At 41.4% G+C, this 19,648-nt stretch overlaps 2 protein-coding genes across 7 annotated transcripts; one reads left to right on the top strand and one right to left on the bottom strand.

Annotated features, from left to right (window-relative positions):
• Nucleotides 1-78: 78 nt before the first annotated feature.
• Nucleotides 79-9,729, top strand: LOC120798051 (heat shock transcription factor 2 binding protein). 6 transcript variants are annotated; one of them, XM_040142023.1, is made up of 9 exons: nt 79-197; nt 974-1,109; nt 2,075-2,178; nt 2,515-2,664; nt 2,873-3,017; nt 3,500-3,632; nt 5,256-5,359; nt 7,191-7,390; nt 9,388-9,729. In XM_040142023.1, exons 2-9 carry the CDS (start codon nt 1,028-1,030, stop codon nt 9,415-9,417), a joined length of 948 nt encoding a protein of 315 aa, XP_039997957.1. In that variant the 5' UTR covers nt 79-197; nt 974-1,027; the 3' UTR covers nt 9,418-9,729. The 6 variants fall into 6 exon arrangements, with proteins under 6 accessions (XP_039997957.1, XP_039997960.1, XP_039997956.1 ...); XM_040142026.1 differs by lacking the exon at nt 79-197 and adding an exon at nt 207-528 and having other exon boundaries at nt 3,500-3,617; XM_040142022.1 differs by lacking the exon at nt 79-197 and adding an exon at nt 207-528.
• A 6,730-nt stretch (nt 9,730-16,459) lies between these two features.
• cryaa (crystallin, alpha A) lies at nt 16,460-19,328 on the bottom strand. Its single transcript, XM_040142372.1, has 3 exons — nt 19,131-19,328; nt 18,382-18,504; nt 16,460-16,669 (listed from the first exon to the last, which is right to left on the bottom strand). The coding sequence occupies exons 1-3, from the start codon at nt 19,326-19,328 to the stop codon at nt 16,460-16,462; spliced, it is 531 nt and encodes a 176-aa protein (XP_039998306.1).
• Nucleotides 19,329-19,648: the final 320 nt, after the last annotated feature.

Here is a 19,648-nt window from a genome sequence, read left to right as displayed (position 1 = left end):
TCTCTCCAATGTTCCCGGTCTCGTATAACAGACTAAAAAAGGTTCAAATACAAAGGAAGAGGAGATAAGCTTCTCTGCCTGGTTGGAGAATCACAAAACCTGGACAGGAGTCAAGCAGACCGAGGCAATTGACTCGTTTTGTACGGTTTTGGCTAAAAACCGGTCAGGAACTCCATCCGCCGTCGTGCCCCCTGGAGGTCGGAGGGATACTTTGAACCTATACTCATAAAATTGTCTTTGAAATTTTTCCTTAATGCTGGGCCGAACAACTCCAGGCTAGTTCTCTGCATTAAACATTGAAATACTTTTTTAGCTAATTTTATAACGGTGCTAGTTTTGCCGGCGCATGTGGGGGTGTAATATTATTACAAATTTATGACGAACATACTAAACTAGGGTGACCACTAATGCTAACAGCCCCACAGGAAAAGTAGTTCAACAGGACAGGTAGAAGTCAATAAACCTATTGGCCATAAGATGTCGGCGTCTTTAGGCGGGAAATCGCCGGCTCTGAATCACGGAGCCAAGGTAAGGGGGAAGAAATAGCTACTCACCACGGTTGTACAAACACTTTCTGTATGTCTGTGGTAATTCTCGGCCACCCAAGTGGGGTAATACAGCAGAGTTAAATCAAAGGCAACTGGGCTTGGCGACCGTCCAGGGTTACTCGAAGCCCACGCAGAATTAAAGATGGCTCCACAGGCCAGGCAGAGCAGACAGTGCTTGATGCTTGAGTGTAAACTGGAGTAAATGTTTGCCGCTGCGGTCCAGGCAGTCCTCTTGATTATTTTCATGCCAGTGTATGGATTACTGAGAAACTCAGACCAACCAGAGGATGATGAGATGTGTCACCTCATGTCTAAACCCTTTATCTTAGTAAGTGGGTGGATAGGGGTCCTACCTTTGAAAAATGTCACCTGAACATCTTTTCATTTTCATGTTTGCATCGAGGTTTGGCGTTTTTTCCTTTCAGGGTGGCTTTGTCAGGGTGAGGAAGAGAGATCTAGAGAAGCTGACCACAGAGGTCATGCAGCTGAGGGAGTTCCTGCCCAGAGTTCTGAGTGGGGACCTGATTGACTTGCTGCATAGAGCTCGAGCAACTCTGACAGGTACGCTTCCCTTGGAAGTGACCCCGAGGCAGGCCTGTGTTTGTGTTATATGGTGACTGTAAGACCAGAAATACTACAGTTACGATGGAGACGCAAAATGACGACAGTTGAAGACATTTGACCAGTCCGCTGAGAGGCTTTGTGGTAGGAGACAACCTCACGTGAGGGTTCTGGTTGATGCTGCTGCCCGCTGTGTTATTTATTTCCTGACTGATTCATCCATCCATCCATCCATCCATCCATCCATTCATCCAGCCATTTGCTGAGGCTTATCCAGGTCTAGGTTGTGTTTAATCACTAATGAATATAAATATCAAGAAATTCAATCACTTAGTAGAATTACTTCACCAAGTGCATGAAAAGTATGAAAGATATCAACCAGTGGGGATGTCCCTACTGCTTTTCATTGATATCGTTAATACTTTGGTCAGTATGATTATGAAACCGGTATTAAATTGCATTCTATATGGTACTAAAATGTATTAAAAAGTCGTCAGTTTAACTGCAGAAATCCTGTTTAAGCTTTTCAGGGCTGTAGATTGTGTGATTGAAGATGTCATCATAGTGGTATCATCAATAAATTTTGTTCCATAATAATCAATGATGTTCCACAAGGTTACATCATTAATAATTCACAAATCAATGTGGCATTTCTAAATATTATACTCGGTTGTTGCTATTATTTTTACACGTAGCCTGTTAGTGTTAGCATGTTGTTATGTGTGTGGGAAGAAATGCAGGAGGCAGCCTTGGCAGGTGGCGTGGCTGCATTTTTTTGGCTGGTGGAGAACCACCACCATTAACTTCCAAACTAAGCAAATCTACACCCTTGGTTAAACATCTTCTAGAGTGTAAAGCATTCAGAGTTACTGTCAATTTACAGCTTACTTGTGCAGCTAAACTCACAACCCTGTATAGACATTGTGTGTGTGTGTGTGTGTGTGTGTGTGTGTCCCTGTCCGTAGTGAAGGACCACCTTGCGCAGGAACAGGAGCAGTTGCGACGGGAGTGTCTGCACCTTCAGTCCCGACTGGATGCATTGCAGTCTGACTGTCAGAGAGAGAGGGAGGTGAGAGCGGGCCGGCAACAGGATGTCTGACTGGTGATATGTGAGGTTCGCACTGTGTGTGTGAGGCCTTTAAATTGGACTCATATTCCTTTACACAACACTGAGGTCAGTGACCTGGCTTTAAAGGGTTGTTTCAGCTAAACAAACACAAAGAAAAAATTGCTCAGTCTGGTACTGCCATAAAGCTATGCAGATAACTTATCCTTCTGATATTAACACAATGGTGAATGTATAACAATAACATTGAAACGTGTCCCCACATATTTTTCTGGCTTTACCTCGTTCACTATTTTATTATATCTTGACACCTTTGTGTGCGCGTGTGTGCGTGTGTAGGAGAAACTGCTGTTGCGTGAACAGCTGTGGCAGAGTGCGGCAGAGCTGCAGCAGCAGGCCGACTTCTGCTCCGGTCTGGGATCTGCCACCTGCAGCCTGCTGTGGAGCTGCTCTGCCACTGAGGACACGGTCACACACTGGCTGGCTGATGTGAGTTGTCTCCACGAGTCTGTCTGTGGGTGTGTGTGTTATATTCATCCCAATGACAATCAGGGTGAACTGTACATTCAGAGTTTCATATTAAACTTTGACATAATTTAATATCCGATAGCTGATTGGTGGAGCTGTATTTTCTTGTGTGTGTGTGTGTGTGTGTGTGTGTGTGTGTGTGTGTGTGTGTGTGTGTTGATGGTGCCAGGGGAAGCTGCAGTCTTTTCTGACTGTAGCTGCTCAGACTCTGGAGAGCTTCGTCAGGTCTTTGGATGAGGATGTGAAAACTCAAACTGAGGACCACAACTCCCAGGAGCACCAGTTTGTTTTGGCTCTGGCTGGAACCATTACTAGTGAGTTCACAGCTTCTGTATTGCAACATGTTGGTTTATACACACACACTTTTTTAAGATTCGTATTTTGCACCATTTTTCTCTTGGTCAGTAGGTTTCATACAGCTGAGCTTTGCCTGGATCCACGGAGTCACTAAGTCACAGCAGCTGATATGATTCAGATGTGGATCTCATTTCCTGACCTCAGTTAATACGTATGCAGCTCATTAGTCATTGTACCGGCCTTACAGCAGAGTGTAAGATGGGTGTACTGTCAGAATGTCCTTTCTCAGGCTGATGGAGAAAAACAGAACAGAAAACCGCAGTCACGACATTGCGACTATATCAAACAAATTAAAATGTGTCGACATCGTAAAAGTCATTGATGTCAGCTGTGAAACTCCTCCTGCGGGATCTGAGTGCATCAGAAACTGAAAATGTGTCAGTGGCTTACAGCAAACGCAGACCAGTCACCTACCGTGTCTTTATTTCCCATCCATCAGACATAGCAGCAGCGACCTGTGGGCGGAACTTCCTGTCCAGCTCGGCTCACATCCTACTGGACACTCTGATGAAGCTTCTGGAGCTGATGAAGCCTGGTGTCTTCCCCAAACTGAAGGTGTACGTGGAACTGTGGTAGAAAACATAACACAAACCACCGGTCGTTTCATTGTTGCTAATTTTGTTCCCTCATATACTTCCTGGTTTGCCTTCATAAAGAATTTTTTATCAGTATGAACATGGCATGAAATAGAGAAATGTCGACTTTAGACTTACAATATGTAACATAAAGTTGCATCTGATCTGATCATCTGATCCATAAATCATCATAAAAATAACAGGACTAGATCCTCAGTACACACCAACTTTGCTGTCTTTTGAATTAGTCATTTGAATAACTAAATCCTATTGTTTTCACTATATTACATGACTACATGATTTGATTTTTTTTAACCTGTAAGAACAGTGAAATAGTCTTCAACCCTGTACGACGCGTTACATTTCTTGAAGCGCATTGTGTGCTCACAGGGTGTGGCTCTGTCCCAGTGTTATCAAGCTTTACGGCTCGAAAGCTAGTGAATGAATTCCGGTAAACATTAAAAGAAATATATACATCAGATACTGCAGAGAGGATCAGGAGAGAAATAAGTGTGGCCTCTTAAAGGATAGGTCCAGATTTTTGCACGTCTATCTTAATACAACACTCACGTGCCATGTGTATGATGAAAGAATTATTGGTCACTATAACTTACTCTTCCTGTCCATGCTGGCTGTGAAGAGATCACTTTATAGGGTGATGACACCGTAAGAAATGGGGGACAAAATCCATAGTCCTTGTTCTGTATTCAAATGACTTCTAAAGTTCAGCTGAATTTCATATGAAGCCTCAGCAGCCTGAGATAGACAAATCAAGTGGGTATCTTCCAAAGGTGGTCTTTTTATTACAAAATTCCCTCGGTTTTTCCATCCTTTGGTTTCCACAGACAGTGTTTCCTTGCTGAGCTGTGTTTGAGGGTGATGTTTATGCGGGTTTGTTGCGAAAACAAAGCGATACACAAATGCCAGGACACGACCTACTTGACTTGTCTGATTGTTCACTCTTTTTCTAATCGCGCAGCAGTAACTGCTTCAAGCTGTCATGTTCAGTTTCAATACGAAACTAACCTGTGCAAGCACGGCCCGCAACAGATGTATCACAACGTCATTGTTTTGCAGTCTTTTGATATGGTTGAACAAGAAAGTAACGTACTGCGTGTAACATCTGAGTCACAACAGTCACAAATGAGGCGCTCCACTGCGGTATGGTCAGTTCGCTTTGAAGATTCGGTGTTAAATATTCGTTCGTTCATGTACCAAACACCTCTGGCCAGTGTGGAGAGGAGGAAGGATCACTGGGAGCTCAGTGTTCATATGGCATGTGAGTGTTGATAGACCTGAAAAAATCTTAACCTATATTTTAAAGAATGGCTTAACCTCTTTTAAGTTAAAACCTTGTAGCTGTAATTGCAGCGATGTTCTAAGCAAAAGCTCTAACCAGAATAAAGAAACACGGTCACTTATTGAACTACATAGTGTCGACCAGCCAGCATTTGTGTGCACATCCATCACGTACGGGTTATTCAAAGCTCAAATGAAGGAACTAAGAGATTCAGTCAGTTATGCTAGTATCTAGATGTGGGCAGTGGGTGTCAGTGCTGTACTTCCTTACTGCATGGTATTGTTGTAGCAAAACTGACTATGCTTTGTAATCTGCCGTAGGTTGATGCTGATGGCTCTGTATAATGTCAGCATCAGTGTTAAAGGGCTGAAGTACATCAGTGAGAACCCAGGACTCCTGCCTCTCATCTGGACCCTGCTGAACGGTAAGAAGACCACCAGGAAACACGCCAGTCTCGTTCAGAGCAACTGAACTCCGATACAGACTGCAAGACACGCACATCGATGTCACATAGTTGCGTACGGCATAGTTAGGCTTCCTGTCTCCACCATACGGGGATCAGCTTCCCTCAGCCCATCCAAGGTTTGTTCATACAATTTGTGCACCAAAAGCACCACTGATACAAGAACATTGAAAAGTCAGTATGTGTAGTTGTGATCAAAAGTTTGTATTCACTTGTAATGGGCATTTATGTCATGGCCTTTTGGGGATTTCAATTATTTCTGCAGCTGCTCATTTTATTTAAAAGAGTGACAGGGTATGTACTTTGTCAAAAATAAATTTAGTTTCTTTCATAAATCTTTTGTGGGTTTTTCTAAAAAATATGACAAGTTGATAGTTCAAAATTATATATACATACTGTATATTATCAATATTGTGGGCCTAGAAAAATGTATAAATATATTTAACTTCATGAAATTGCCTCTTAATTGTTGTCAGTAATCATGATTTACTACAGTTGGTAACTTCTCTGGAGCCCGTTTGACTGCAGGCATTCAAAGGAGCCACAAACATCACAATGGGAGAGTTCAAAGAGCTTGTACAGATCTGAGGAAGCGCCTAATAGATTTACGTATGTCAGGGATGTCACCTTGGGCCATACAAAGCAACCTCAGGTCCTAAGATCTGCAACAACTGTTTGCAAGTTTGCAAGTTCAAAGTACAGGGAACAGTGGTCTTTTTTCCCACGGTCTGGGAGAAGGAGACTTTTTCTTGAACCCCTTACACTATGAGGAGTGTGAAATTCTCCTGAGCAATGCGCCATATATTATAAGTCTTGAAAAAAAACCTAACATGCTAGCAGTAAGGCTAATAACGCCAGCCTTAACTGCTAGCCATAACAGAGTAGTGCTGCAGGGCCGTGAGGTGGTCTCACCGGGGGAGGGCCTTGACTTCAGTGGGAGTAACACACTAACTTCTTCATTTATAATTGCACATGTGACGGAAAACTAAGAGTTTACATGACTCAGTGAGGAGGTTGTTCTTAATTTATGCAATAAAGCTACGTGATAGAAGCGGGCAATATGGAGGTCAATACACGCTTTTCAAGAAGAGCCAAGACTCTCCCCCTGCGGGAGTCAGTTTTGACTCAGGCGTGTGTCAGTGGAAAAAATAGCTGAAGCCGTCTACAGTATCAGCGGCTGCAGCCCGTCTGGCTGTGTCTGTGCTGCTTGCTCTGTCGTTGCGAGTTTGGCAAAAGCCACTTAAATAGGGTGCATGTGGCTCATGAGACGGCAGGTCCGATGTTGAACCCGTCGCTCGACTCAAAATAATATCAATAGTACAATACAAACTAATGTGTACATATGGAATTATGGGGAGCTGCTGTATTTCAAAAGCAACAAATACACTGAAAATATATCATTCTGGAGTTTGGCCTGGATTTGTGTACTGATCAACTCTCTTCATTCACCACGTTTACTTTGCTGTTATTAGTATATCATTACAATGAATCAATTAGCTGATTTACAAAAAGTTAAGCAACAACTATTTTGATCTTTGGATTTTGGGTCGTTGGCCAGATAAAACGAGACATTTGAAGATGTCACCTTGGTCTGTGGTAATTATAACGGGCACTTTTTTTACTACTTTCTGGCATTTTATAAACAAAATGATTAATCGATTAATCAATTAATCGATAATGAAAATAATCATCAGTTGCAGGCCTACACAGTTCACAATGTTATTACAGACAGTGTCCCTGAAAATTAGTGTCCAGATGTCCACACCAGCTCTGATCTCTGTTTTCCCGACAGATGGAGACTGGGAGGTGTGTCTCCACTCTCTGCGTCTCCTGCAGTCAGTGTTGTTGGAGGAGGAGGTGCTGCTCCTGCTGGGCTCCTCTCTGCTGGATCCAGACCTCCAGGCTCGCGTCAGCCAGCTCAGCTCTAGTGCGAAACCAAGCTTGCGACTGGCTGCCCAGCAGACCCTGGAGGATCTGCAGGCCCTCCGACAGGTACCACAGTCACAAAATATGTTGAACCCGTTGTCGCTCCTCCAAGCCGTAAGTCAAAGCCAAGGAGTGCTTTTTGAGATTAGTGTTAAAATACACGTGTTCAAAGAAATATAACATTTAGATGTCTTGAATCTTGAACAAACTATTGTGCAGTATGTAGTAGTACCAGTCAGTGGTACCGATAGCACACCAGCTACTGTCTACGCTATAATTAGCTTTTGATGCATCTGACACGCAAAAGGGGATCCAACTAAACATACCTCACACATGTGTTACATTAATTTAACTCAGAGTGAGAGCTGCAACAGTATCTTAAATGTTAAAAATCTGATATAAGTGAAATAAAAATCCATCCCTCCGTCCAGTGAAATGTTCAGGTATTTCTGGGGAGATACGATTTTATCTTAATTCTTTTATAGAAGAATGAAGATATAAGACATTTGTAACTAACATCAGCATTTCAACATTAGAAAGGTGTAAAAAAAATATCCAACTAAATACGAACAGTAAACATTAGCCCGCTTATGTGCTGTTAAAGATTAGCTTGTTGTATTTGGAGATTTTGTGTTTGGTAATGAAATAATTGCACTGCTACCTGAAGAAATTCAAAAACACAGCAGGGAGGTTATGTTTTCACCTGTGTCTGTTTGTTGGTTTGTGTATTCATCAGCAGGATTACGCAAAAACTACCGAACTGATTTGCACCAAACTGATTTGTGGTGGGAACCCATGACATTTTGGGGCAGATCTGGTTACAGGGCCGGATCCGGGAATTTTTTTTTATCACTTTCCTTAACATTGCGAGACTGGGCATTTCTCCACATTTCTTTCAGTGTTTGGTCTTGGTGGAGATAAGTTCCATTCTAGTTTCTATATTTGATGTATACGTTGATGATGATGTATATCTGTTTATTGTTAAAGATTGCCTCCAGACATGTTTTTAGACACATGCATGTACACTTTCTCTGCTTTGGATAATAATTTTGTCTCTGATGGGGTTTTTCTTCAGAATAGTTCTATTATCTCTTAAGAATTAGCTTCTACTTCACTGAAAAATCCAGAATCAGTGATTGTGCAAATATGGTTCATTTCAAAAGTTCAACTACTGTACACAAGATGTCTCTGCATCACTGAAAAGTCCATTCTCAGTGTCTATGCGCTGGAGGCTTCACATTTCCACATCACACTTCTGTAAGGTGCATATTGGACCTCAGTTGGCACCAAAGTAGTCGTGATGTCACATCCTGGTACATGCAGGTGTTGAACTGATAGTATGTCCACTTTAGCTGCTCAAATTTGCAAACAAATCCTCCCTCTCACTTTTGAATCCTCCATGCACAGGGGCAAAGGGTAACCAGCTTTTCCAAAACAATGATACTCAGCAGGGGTCTCGGGGTCAGTGAAACAGTAAAGTTAAAATGACAGCCTGTAGCCCTCTCTAACTTTCTCTGTGATCATTCATCCAGTATAACTGAATACACAGCAGAGCTGTTGCCATCAACCTGGATTTATGTCGGTTTATTACACAAATAAAAAATAAGCATTTTATCACAGCACTGCAGTAATGTGGGAACGATTGCTGACTGCTTTGTGGATGCAAGTCGCGTTCACATGACAACAGCATTTTAAAATTTAGACAGCTTAATGTAGACTGAGATTTAAGGTGAGCACTAGGAAACTTCACCTTTCAACAGATGAATGTGAAAACACACTCTACGCGTTGTGTCCAGTGAAGCTCAAAAAGCCAAGTGAAGGAACAATAAGCAAAACACACTTTTGAATGGAAGGGGACTTGAGGGAAAACCATGATTTTGACTTAATGTGACACTTGTGGGTAATATTTGGAGCTCATTATTTTTGGCTATTTATTTAAAGAAAGAAGTGAAAAGGTATGAGTTTATTTTTTAACGTGTAAATTGTGGTGGGCCTAATTAAAAATAATTAATGATTTAGTGTGACTTAGAAGGTAAAGTGTGGGAGTGTTTGTGTGTTTCCAGGCTCGGGGATGTAAACAGAACAGCCTTTGATGTGGATTCAACATCTTCAGTCCAGTCCTCCTCCTCCTGTTTTAACTTCCGTTCATGTCAAATTAGAGCCATCTGTGTTTTGGCTCTCATTAGTACTTCATGTGAAAAGTGAGGAGAAAATCTAGAGATGAAACTTTTCATTCGTTCAGTTTCTTTCAAGGTAATCCTACATATTAAAGTAAAAGAGAGAACCTTTTATATCTAAACTTTTCTAACTTTTTGAGCCTTCAGATTTGTTCATATTGTATTTTAATTGGTTGTTACCTGCTTAATATGAATATGATAGTACTGGTTTGTACAAGACATATTAAAGATGGTGGTTTGCATACTTTCAGCGCACTGTCTTTCTGTTTTCATAGAAACATCCTATGAATTTTCTGAGACTGATACAATTTTTATCGATATAGTAGAAAATAGCTTCATAGCTTAAAACTCCTTCATTTTGTGTAGTTTATTATATTGTAGATTTAATTTTAAACAAATAAAGTAGCCATTTTTTGCCCATCAGTCTGCGCTAAATAACCCATAATGACAAAGTGAAAATGTGTTTTTAGAAATGTTTGCAAATTTATTAAAAATCAGACTCTTCAAAAAGTATTCAGAATGCTTACTTATGCCTGCAAATTGTGGTCACATGCATCCTGTTTGCTTTAATTATCCTTGAGATGGAACTTGACTTGAGTCCACCTGTGGCAAATTGAAATGATTGGACATGTTTTAGAAAGGCACACACCTGTGTTATCTTTGTTATTATTGACGTAGCCCATATCAATTAGTTTCTGTATTATTTCCAGTGATGCTGCTTCCTGTGACGCACATCGTGATTTTCCGTGAGATTGATAATTGCTGTCTGCTCCTACTCGTTTCTCTTTAGTCTCTTCATTCCTTTCAATTTCTAATCTCATAACAATATTTATCTTCTGCTACTCACTGTGTGCGAAGCTCACATCATTTAATTTCCCCTTACGTTACCTCAGATGTGACAGGCACTGTAGATAGTGTTAGGCACAGGCTTGATAGTCAGCCTGTTAGTGTTAGCACCAGCATAGCCTCGTCGGCAGATGGTGCGGAGTGTGTTCCTGTTGTGGAAAGGCTTGGCAAGAGCAAGCAATGAGATGAAGAGTATGCTTAGTCCACTGAACCGCTGGCTGGCTTTTCACTGTAGTAAGCAGGGATTTAGTTTTGGTGATAACTGGCCTTCATTCTGGGACCTCCTGAAAGCGGCGGCCTTCATCCTACTGGAGCTGATGCTATTATTTTATCTAGAAATATAGACAGGTGCTTAAAATCAGGTTTGACATTTGGGATTTGGAGCTCGGCAGAGGTGATTAGATATCCTGTTAGGTGTACCGACTTCCCAACTTGGAAAATGGGACAATCCAAGGAGCACATGAATGCGACATGTGTCCAGCCAAGGAAATCCTTAGACTGACAGCCAGGTCTGCAACTTTGAGACTGTCTCCTTCCTCCGCCATAGTACTCATAAGGTCCCTAAATATCTGAATCATCCCAACCACGGTTGGTGGTGAAGTATACCAGAAAATGCTTGATAAAATCGCTGAAAACCAAATTACCAAGGTAATCACAATTGTATTTAAATGCCACCACCACCACAATTGTGCTCAGGCCACCAAAATTTTCCTCTAAAAATATAAGGCGTCTTATTCCAATTAATAAATCATCTACTGGTAGCTCTACAGGCCTATTACTGATAACACTACCCTCGACAAGACTCTCAAATTTGGTTTCATAATATCAGATCATTATCAACTGAAACCTAACTGATGATTTGATTGTTCAGCATAATATGGATATGATTGGCTAATGGGAAACATGGCTTAAAACAAATCTCTTTCGACCATTAAATGAAGCTTTCCCACCTGACTATATATAATCCCATGTTGCTTGGGCTACTAAACATGGTGGGGGTGTTGCATTAATTTACAAGTCTAGTTTCAATTTAACCTCCAAACTTGATATTATGTTTAACTCTTTTGAGACTCTTGTATTAAAAACCATCCCCATCAGCTATAAATTGTTTTGTCCAGGGCAACATACTTCGATCATTCCACCTTGTGGTACTCTATAGATGACCTGGCCCTTTTTCACAATTTTTTTGAAGAATTTGGTGAATTTATCTCAGACCTTGTTACTCATTCTGATTAGATTCTAATTATAGGTCACTTCAATATTCACCCGAATAAGGCCTGTGATCCTTTAAGTAAAGCCTTTCTGGCACTTACTGATGCTTTTGGTTTCACCCACTTTGCGTGTGAACCGACTCACTACAGTAGTAACAATCCGGACCTGATTCAGTCTTGTGGGATAGTGGTTTCTGATCTGACTGTCTCCCCCATCCCATCCATTACGTCAGATCACTTTCTTGTCCTTCGTAACGTCGGTGCTGATGTATTTACCGCTAGACACATAGGTCCATCAACTTAACTGCTCTTAGTGAGTGATTACCAGTGGTCCTGAATCCTTTTACTGTGGCGATGGGCCCTGTTGAAAATTATACGAGTGGGTTAAACACAGGTCTGTCTAGTCCCCGTGGTTTACTGAAGAAATGTTGTCTTAAGCAGGCCTGCAGGAGATTGAAGCGCAAATTGCGAAAATCCATACTGGAAGGTTTTCACCTGTAACGAACGGCATGAGTGTAATACGGATTTACAAGCATGCTCTGTCCGCTGCTGGACCAGAATATTTCTCTCAGTCAGTAACATTAAACAATATCCTAGTTTTTATTTTGACACTGCAGCCAGACTTAAGCAAAAGCAGCCTTCTCTTAGCTGCTCAGCCCTTTTTGGCTCATGATTTTTTTAGCTTTGTTCTGCAGCAAAATAGATGAGATTAGATACAAAATTAATCCCTCATCTCCATCTTTTTCTGCAGAGCCAGTTGAGCATTATTTTGAACAGGGGATTCAACATAATGCTGCATAATGCTGTTGTTTTAACAAATTTTGAGACTATATGTCTTGAATCATTGTCTAAGCTGGTGTTGGCTTCGAAACCTACTACCTGCCGCCTCCAGCCTCTACAAGCTAAACTTTCCAGAGATCTCTGGCCAGTTTTTGGACCTGCAATCCTACATATTGTTAATTTATCACTTAAAACTGGCAGCATCCCCACTAGTCTTAAATCTTGATCCAGGGTCTCTTAATAATTATCAACCATTCTCTAGTTAATAATCAGTAATCTTTTTGAACATTTTCAATCTGCTTTCAGGGCCTGCCACTCCACTTAAACTGCACTAAAGTTGTAAAGGAGTTTCCACTTACTATTATTCAAATTCCACCTCTGTGCTTCTCTTACTCGATCTCAGTGCAGCTTTATTTACTGTAAATCATTGTATACTCCTAGACTGATTGGAAAACCATCACAGTTGGCATCCTATAATAATACTGCATCAATATTTTCTCATGTGAATTATTAAGAACCCCAGGACTCTGTTCTCGGCCCTCTTTATATTTCACCTCTTGGCCAAATTATATACAGTCATGGAATTAATTTTCACTGTTACAATGATGACACCCAGCTCCATGGGCCTGTAAATGCAGATGACCAGCCAAAAATCTTGGTCTTACGTCTGATCCTACCATCTCTTTTGATCAGCACATCACCAAGAATGCCTTTTTACATCTATGTAACATTGCTAAAATTTGGTCTTTTATGCCCATGGCAGATGCGGAGACCCCAATTCAAGCCTTTGTGTCATTAAGAATGGATTATTGTAATGTTTACTTTTCAGGCCTACCACATACTAGAACTAAAAGTCTTCAAATGGTTCAGAATACTGTAGCTAGAATTCAGCTAAATCCAAAAAATTCGACCACATTACATACATTTTAGCTTACCCTCATTGACTCCCTTTTCATATCAGATCAGACGTTAAGGTGCTTTTGATGAGATACAAAATCCTAAATGGGGGGAGGGTTACTTGTCCAAATCGAGGGTCTAAGTACAGAGAGTGTTAGGTATGCCGTACGGATTGTTAAGCCCCTTGAAGGAAATGTGTGATTTGTGATATTGGGCTATATAAATAAAAATTTATCTGAGGAACTCCCTGTAGACCTCCACGATAAAATTGTGGCGAGGCATATATCACAACCAGGGTATAAAACCATTTCTAAAGCTCTGAGCATTCCCGGGAGCACAGTGACCTCAGTAACTGTGAAATGGAAGAAAAATTGGAACCACCGGTACTCTTCCTGGAATTGGCATCCAGCCAAACTGAGTAACTGGGCAAGAAAGGCCTCGGTCAAGAAGTTGACCAAGAACCCAACAGGGAGACTGGTCAGTATTGAGGGAAGGATGAATGCACTTTTCATGTAGAGCAGGTCTAGACCATACTCTTTGTAGTTATATTTAGAGACCCATCATTCCCCCTTGAATAAGCACTTGGCGACAGCGGCAAGGAATAACTCCCTTTTAACAGGGAGAAACCTTGAACAGAACCCGGCTCATGGTGGGAGGCCTTCTGCCCCGACCGGATGTGTTGAGAGAGAGAGAGAGATACAGAGAGGTCCTTGAAGAAAACCTGGTCCGGAGTCCACGCAACCTCAGACTGGAGTGACGCTTCACCTTTTAGCATGACAATGACCCTGTTACTTACAGCTAACTTAAAAAAAACGTAGCCTACATGTACAAAAAAACTTAGCATACATGTAGAGCCTACATGAAAAAACAAACAAATCGAGTTGAACAAACTTTATTAAAGTCAGGAGTCAGCAAACTTGAGTTAAATTTAGGACAATTCCAGTGAAAATTTGGTTGCATCAACTAATAGTCAGTTTTTAACATTTTCCCAACTCTTATTTTTGTGTGTATTGCATCAAATCTAAATTCAATAATTATTTAGCACTATCGCATTTCGCATTTAAAGAAATAAAAAATAAACATGTAAACACTGTAAACAAAATCAGAGGTTAACAGTTTCTCTGACATTAGAAGATAAAGACCTGTCAATTCCCCCACCCAAAAAATTACAATTCGACCCTGCAATGTGTTTAATATAATTTTCAAAAATGATGCTACCGTTAAGTTGGCTTCACAGTTGGCTCCTCAGGAAGTCTGACCAACTGTCTGTTACGGTGCCCAGGGTCAAGGGGACTCCTCTTGTCTCAGCAGTTAGCCCACTAGGTCTGCGATGTTAACTGGGGCTACGAGGTTATGGTCAAAGGTAGCACTCCACCAGAGGCATTGCCTCATCAGCTGCCCTGTTTAGGAGCATGTCAGTTGGAGGATATCTGTTTGGAAGCATCCTGGTCTTCAACTTCCACCTTTGTGCAGTCAAATCTCAGGGATACGACATCTGACTGTGTCTCATGCAGTACTAGGTGCAGCATCTGTGGAGGACACATCTGTGTCAGACTGACACTTCGTGGTTATTTTCAGCTCCTAGCTGGAGCTTCTGGTTCACCTGTGGGACCCGTAGGGGACCCCTAGGCAGGTGGTGCACCAAGTGCCTGGCTGTTCGATTTCTTTCTCACCCAGTCAGTATTTGGGCCTGGACTAGTTGCGTTCAGTTCCATGTCCAGCTGGGAGTATAACAGCCTTTACCTTTAGTGGTTACAAATAGCGAGGCCTTTTAGAGGGCACAGCACATACAAAATAGAAATAGTAGTTACCCAGATGAAAGTCCAGTTCTATCAGTTTGTACGTAGCCATCTAACCACATGCCCAGGTGGCTCCTGTTTTTTCAGTTCTAGGTGCTGAGTTCCAAAGGGGGACGAGCAGGACGCTCTGGGGATTTATAGTGGGTGTGTGATGTGTGGTTGCTACTTCCTGATTGGGCAGTGAGTGCCGAGATCTGTCTCACTATATCGAGGTGGAACCTATGTAGGGGTAAACCAAAAAGCAAAGCTTGTTAGAGTAGTGTTCAATTACAGGGGGGCCAGGAGGGGGGTAGCTCCACCAAAGGTGACCTTACCGCCTACAGGTGGAACAAAATGTAGCTTTTGGGATGGTCTTATCAGTTTGATAGATAACCATAAGCATTTCTAATGCTGCAATGAATGATAAAATACATGAAATCAAATTAAAATCTGATATCCTCTCATCTGTGATTTTTTTTTTTTAACAGATGTACACCGCTCTGACCTGGTCAGTGCAGCTGATTTTATCTGCAGTCGATATTGCGTTTGACAGGATTGATCAGAAAATGTACTGGGTGTGTATTATCTATGATGCTCATGGGCTGCTTTCATGTGTTCTCTGTGCAGCTATATGCAGTTAATATGTAATACTACCCCTCAAGATCACACAACGTCGTGAAGCAGGTTTCTCCTTTATGTCACCCACAAAATAAGCTTGTGAAGTAGAATACAAATCCCGTAGTGTTTTTTCCACACAATGACATATAAATTGATTACATCACCTCCCCCACCCACCACACACACACACACACACACACACACACACACACACACGCACCGACAAATCCACGCAGGAGTTGCCTTTTGTTAATTGTACAGCTTTATTATATTTTTCTTTAGTATGGACTTCTCAGTAATGAGCAGGTATGGTATCCATTGAACAAGGCCTAGACTACAGTACAGGATATATTTAAGACAAAAGCGAAGAGGGTTCAAAGAATCAACACAGGAATGGAAGCAGCCAGGGCTCAGAGAACTTCACCGATGGAAAATCTTGGACAAGACATGTTTGACATTTACCTCCAAGCTTAACTCCAACCATCTGTGCTGTCAGAGGGCTTGCTCTGAAACAAATCAACAACAATCAGTAGAATGAAGTGTCAGGTCATGTGAATGTCTCGTCCTTAGATGACTTTTCTCCTTAAAAACTCCAGCCGCCCTCACTTAACCACCCTCATGGGGAGATTTTTGTTAAAACTCAAAACAATGATGCTAATAATACTGTGAGTGTGCTAAGAAGAATCTATAGAGGAGAAAGTGAAGGTGGGAGGACTTGGATAAGTGAAACGGAGAAAAAGAATTCCGTGGTCGTCCGTCCCACTTGATACAGGTTGTTGGGGGGCTGGGCCCCTCCAGCATCTTTGGTCGACCCTCATCACTTGGCCTCTAAGAGGACGCAGCAGCGTTGGGCTTGTCGTCACGGGTGACAGGGATGCTGCGCTCGCTGCGACCGGATTCGCTTCCGGCGGTGACCTTTGGCCCGGTCAGAGTCAGCAGACCTTCAGCTGACAGAGAGCAGGTGATCGATGTCTGGTCAACACTGGAGGGGAGGCGGTAGCGGCGGTGGAACTCGCGAGATATGTAACCATGGTCGTCCTGCAAAACAGGAGAATTAATGCAATGATGGCAGGGTCAGTCTGGGCAAAGAATTTTTCTGCTTAAAGGAACAGTTTACGCCTAGATTGAAATTCTATCTTTATATTGAAGGCCATAAATTCTTTTCAAAACAATACTTATTGATTTTGTTATCACACCAAATAGTGACCAAAATTTCCTTACAACTCACTGCTGATGTTTTGAAACTCAACATATCTTAGAGTTGAACTTCAAAATAAAAGACAAACAGTAGGCTGGGATAAAAATTTTGGATTTTGAAGAACTGAATTATGAGGAACTGCACCAAAAGTGAACTATTTAACAGCTCCTGCAGCACATTTCAGATATTTTGCAGCTGAACAAAACCTGTTTGAAAGTAATGGATTTTTGTTTTCTAATGGGCTATCTTGCCAAGTTAATACAAGAGGTTAAAGGAGCCCTCAGACAGACCACAGATGCAGTGTTGTCTATACATTGTTCACTGTATAAGTAACGACATAGGAGTAGAGTCTCTCTACAGTGTTTAGAGACATATACTGAAAATCTACCAACCAGGCTGATAACTTTTCAGCAGTGTGGTGGTGGAAGTGCAGTAGCTGCCTTCATGATGGGTCAAGAGGTTGTATGAACTTTTTATTGACTGATAATGGTAGAATATATGTTGGTAGGCATTTTTCTAGTCTGAAGATGACACATCAGAGTGAGATATACCCAGCATAAATTCTGCTGTTTGTTCCCTGCCACATGTTTTTTTTGTACTGGAATTAGGGGAGGAATTTGAACGTACTGAGAATTGGGAATTCAGTAGTGCTGCGTAGTGGTAACCTTCCAGCAGAGGCCCCATTCTACCAGCAAGCTTGGCTTGAATGTTCTGAAACACTTCATTAGAGCCTGACTGATTTATCGATATTGGCCTATCAGAGATATATATCAGTATCGGCGTATATGTTGCCCGATATGCGCTTATATGAAAACTTTATTTTTTTTTTTTGTAGAACATAATGCAGAAAAAGATGCTTGGGGTAATTTAGAAGTAGTTCCATCACATAGTTTGTCCAGCAGAGTGCGCTCCGACTTCATTGGTTACAATATTCTCAGCACTGTCTGCAGCACATATAACAGGGTACGTGTCAGCGGTGTCTTCATGCTACGTTGCTAACTAGTTTGTGAAATACAGTGGTGGAAAGTGAGTAAACAATGACCCCATCATTTTCCCTGTTCAATATAACTCTAACATATATGCGTGTATATATATCTATGTATATATTTGTATGTATGTGTGTATGTGTATATATATATATATATATATATATATATATCACGCACACACATCAGTCCGGCTCTATTGGTAATATGAATTAGCAGACAATGTTTCAACTATAGAGCCCCCTCTTAGAATATATTATGTTGAAAATGACACTCTGCCTCTTATCGTTACCTCGTTCATTACGCAGTTACATTACTTTTTCCAATGCATGTTTTACAAAATATTGGGCTCTGTCAGTGTTTCCTCGAGGTGTTAATGGGTTCTGTTAGTAAAGTCATCATCAAGTTGCTTTTGGATCAAGGTTACATTACTGTTTGGATGGAAATTAACTAAAATGTTAAATAGCCCCTGTCGGCATACATTGATCCCATGCCTTATTGAACACTATTACTAACTTAATTTCTTGTAAGTGATGTGTGTATAAGAGATGGAAGAGGAGCTCTACCTGTCTTTCTCCATGCTTGCCCTGGATTTCCACGTAGTCGTCAGTGACCTTTACACTGAGCTCATCAGGAGCGAAGTGCTTGACGTCCAGGTAAACCGTAAACTTATCCCTGTCAGACCTCACCTGAGGGATACACACAAGCATAGAGAGGGTCCATTGTATCGACATTGTCAAAATAGGATTTTTTTTCAAGGGTCTGAACCTCTGAAATTTAATTTCTTGGTTTTTTTTTTTAAATTTAATTTTATGACTTTAAATTGCGTTTAAGTCAGTAAAAGTTATGCTGAGATGTAGTGCAACTAGTCACAGGGCTGTCATTGTACAGACCAAACAAAATTAGGATACCAAATAAAAGTACAAAGAAATGTACTAACTGCACAAAGATCAAGACAGTGGATAGGAAACAGGGTGGAAGAATCTGATAACTATCAGAAATATTGATAGTTATGATAAAATCCAGTTGAAATGTAAATTGTGTTAAATTCTACTGAACTATGCACCATTCTCTTTAGGAAAAACAAAGTGCAAAAACTATACACATAAAAAGACATTTACTGCTACTACTACTTTGAATTAAATTTTAAGCGATGTTAATTTAAGCTTTGCTGTTTGGATACAGAGATGAACACAATTCTTCTCTGTCTTTATATCTGTTCTCCTATAAACATATAAGTTAAACCAACTTTGTCTACAAATTTCTCTAAAGTACTAACGGAGTCAGAGTCATGATGTGAGTCTGATCTTCTTACCTCAGAGATGCCGGAGTTTGAAGAATCCAAAAAGTTGCGGAACACTGACTGTCTGTAATAGGGGCTGATGGTGGAGGCGGTGTAGGGAAAGAGGTCGTAGTCAAACATGCCCTCTCCAAAAAACTGGTCAAAGAGCCGGGCAGGGTAGACAGAGCCCAGGGCACGTCTGAACCAGGGGTGCTGGATGGCAATATCCATTGTGACTGGAGAGAGTTTAGTCTAGCTCAACTTGGCTTGATTGGCAGATGTACCTGCTCAGCTCGGAGTCCAGCAGGTGAAGGAAGGGAGGTGAGGCAAGATAGAGAGAACAGAACAACGTAGAAAAGCAATGAGTGAAGAATGTTTCCAGAGTGCTTTGTCCTCTGCTCTCCAGCTGCCTCCTCTTTATATACCTGAGAGCCAGAAAGAGAGGCTTTAGCCACGATCCCTCTGGAATGGCATTATCTCATGGTGGGTTGGGCCCCGTCAGCAGAATCAGGGTTGAGGATGGGGGGGCACTACTAGGTCCAGACCCTGCT

The sequence above is a fragment of the Xiphias gladius genome, chromosome 13 (assembly GCF_016859285.1).
Source record: "Xiphias gladius isolate SHS-SW01 ecotype Sanya breed wild chromosome 13, ASM1685928v1, whole genome shotgun sequence".
NCBI lineage: Eukaryota > Metazoa > Chordata > Actinopteri > Istiophoriformes > Xiphiidae > Xiphias > Xiphias gladius.
This window is presented reverse-complemented; position numbering and strand designations above follow the sequence as displayed.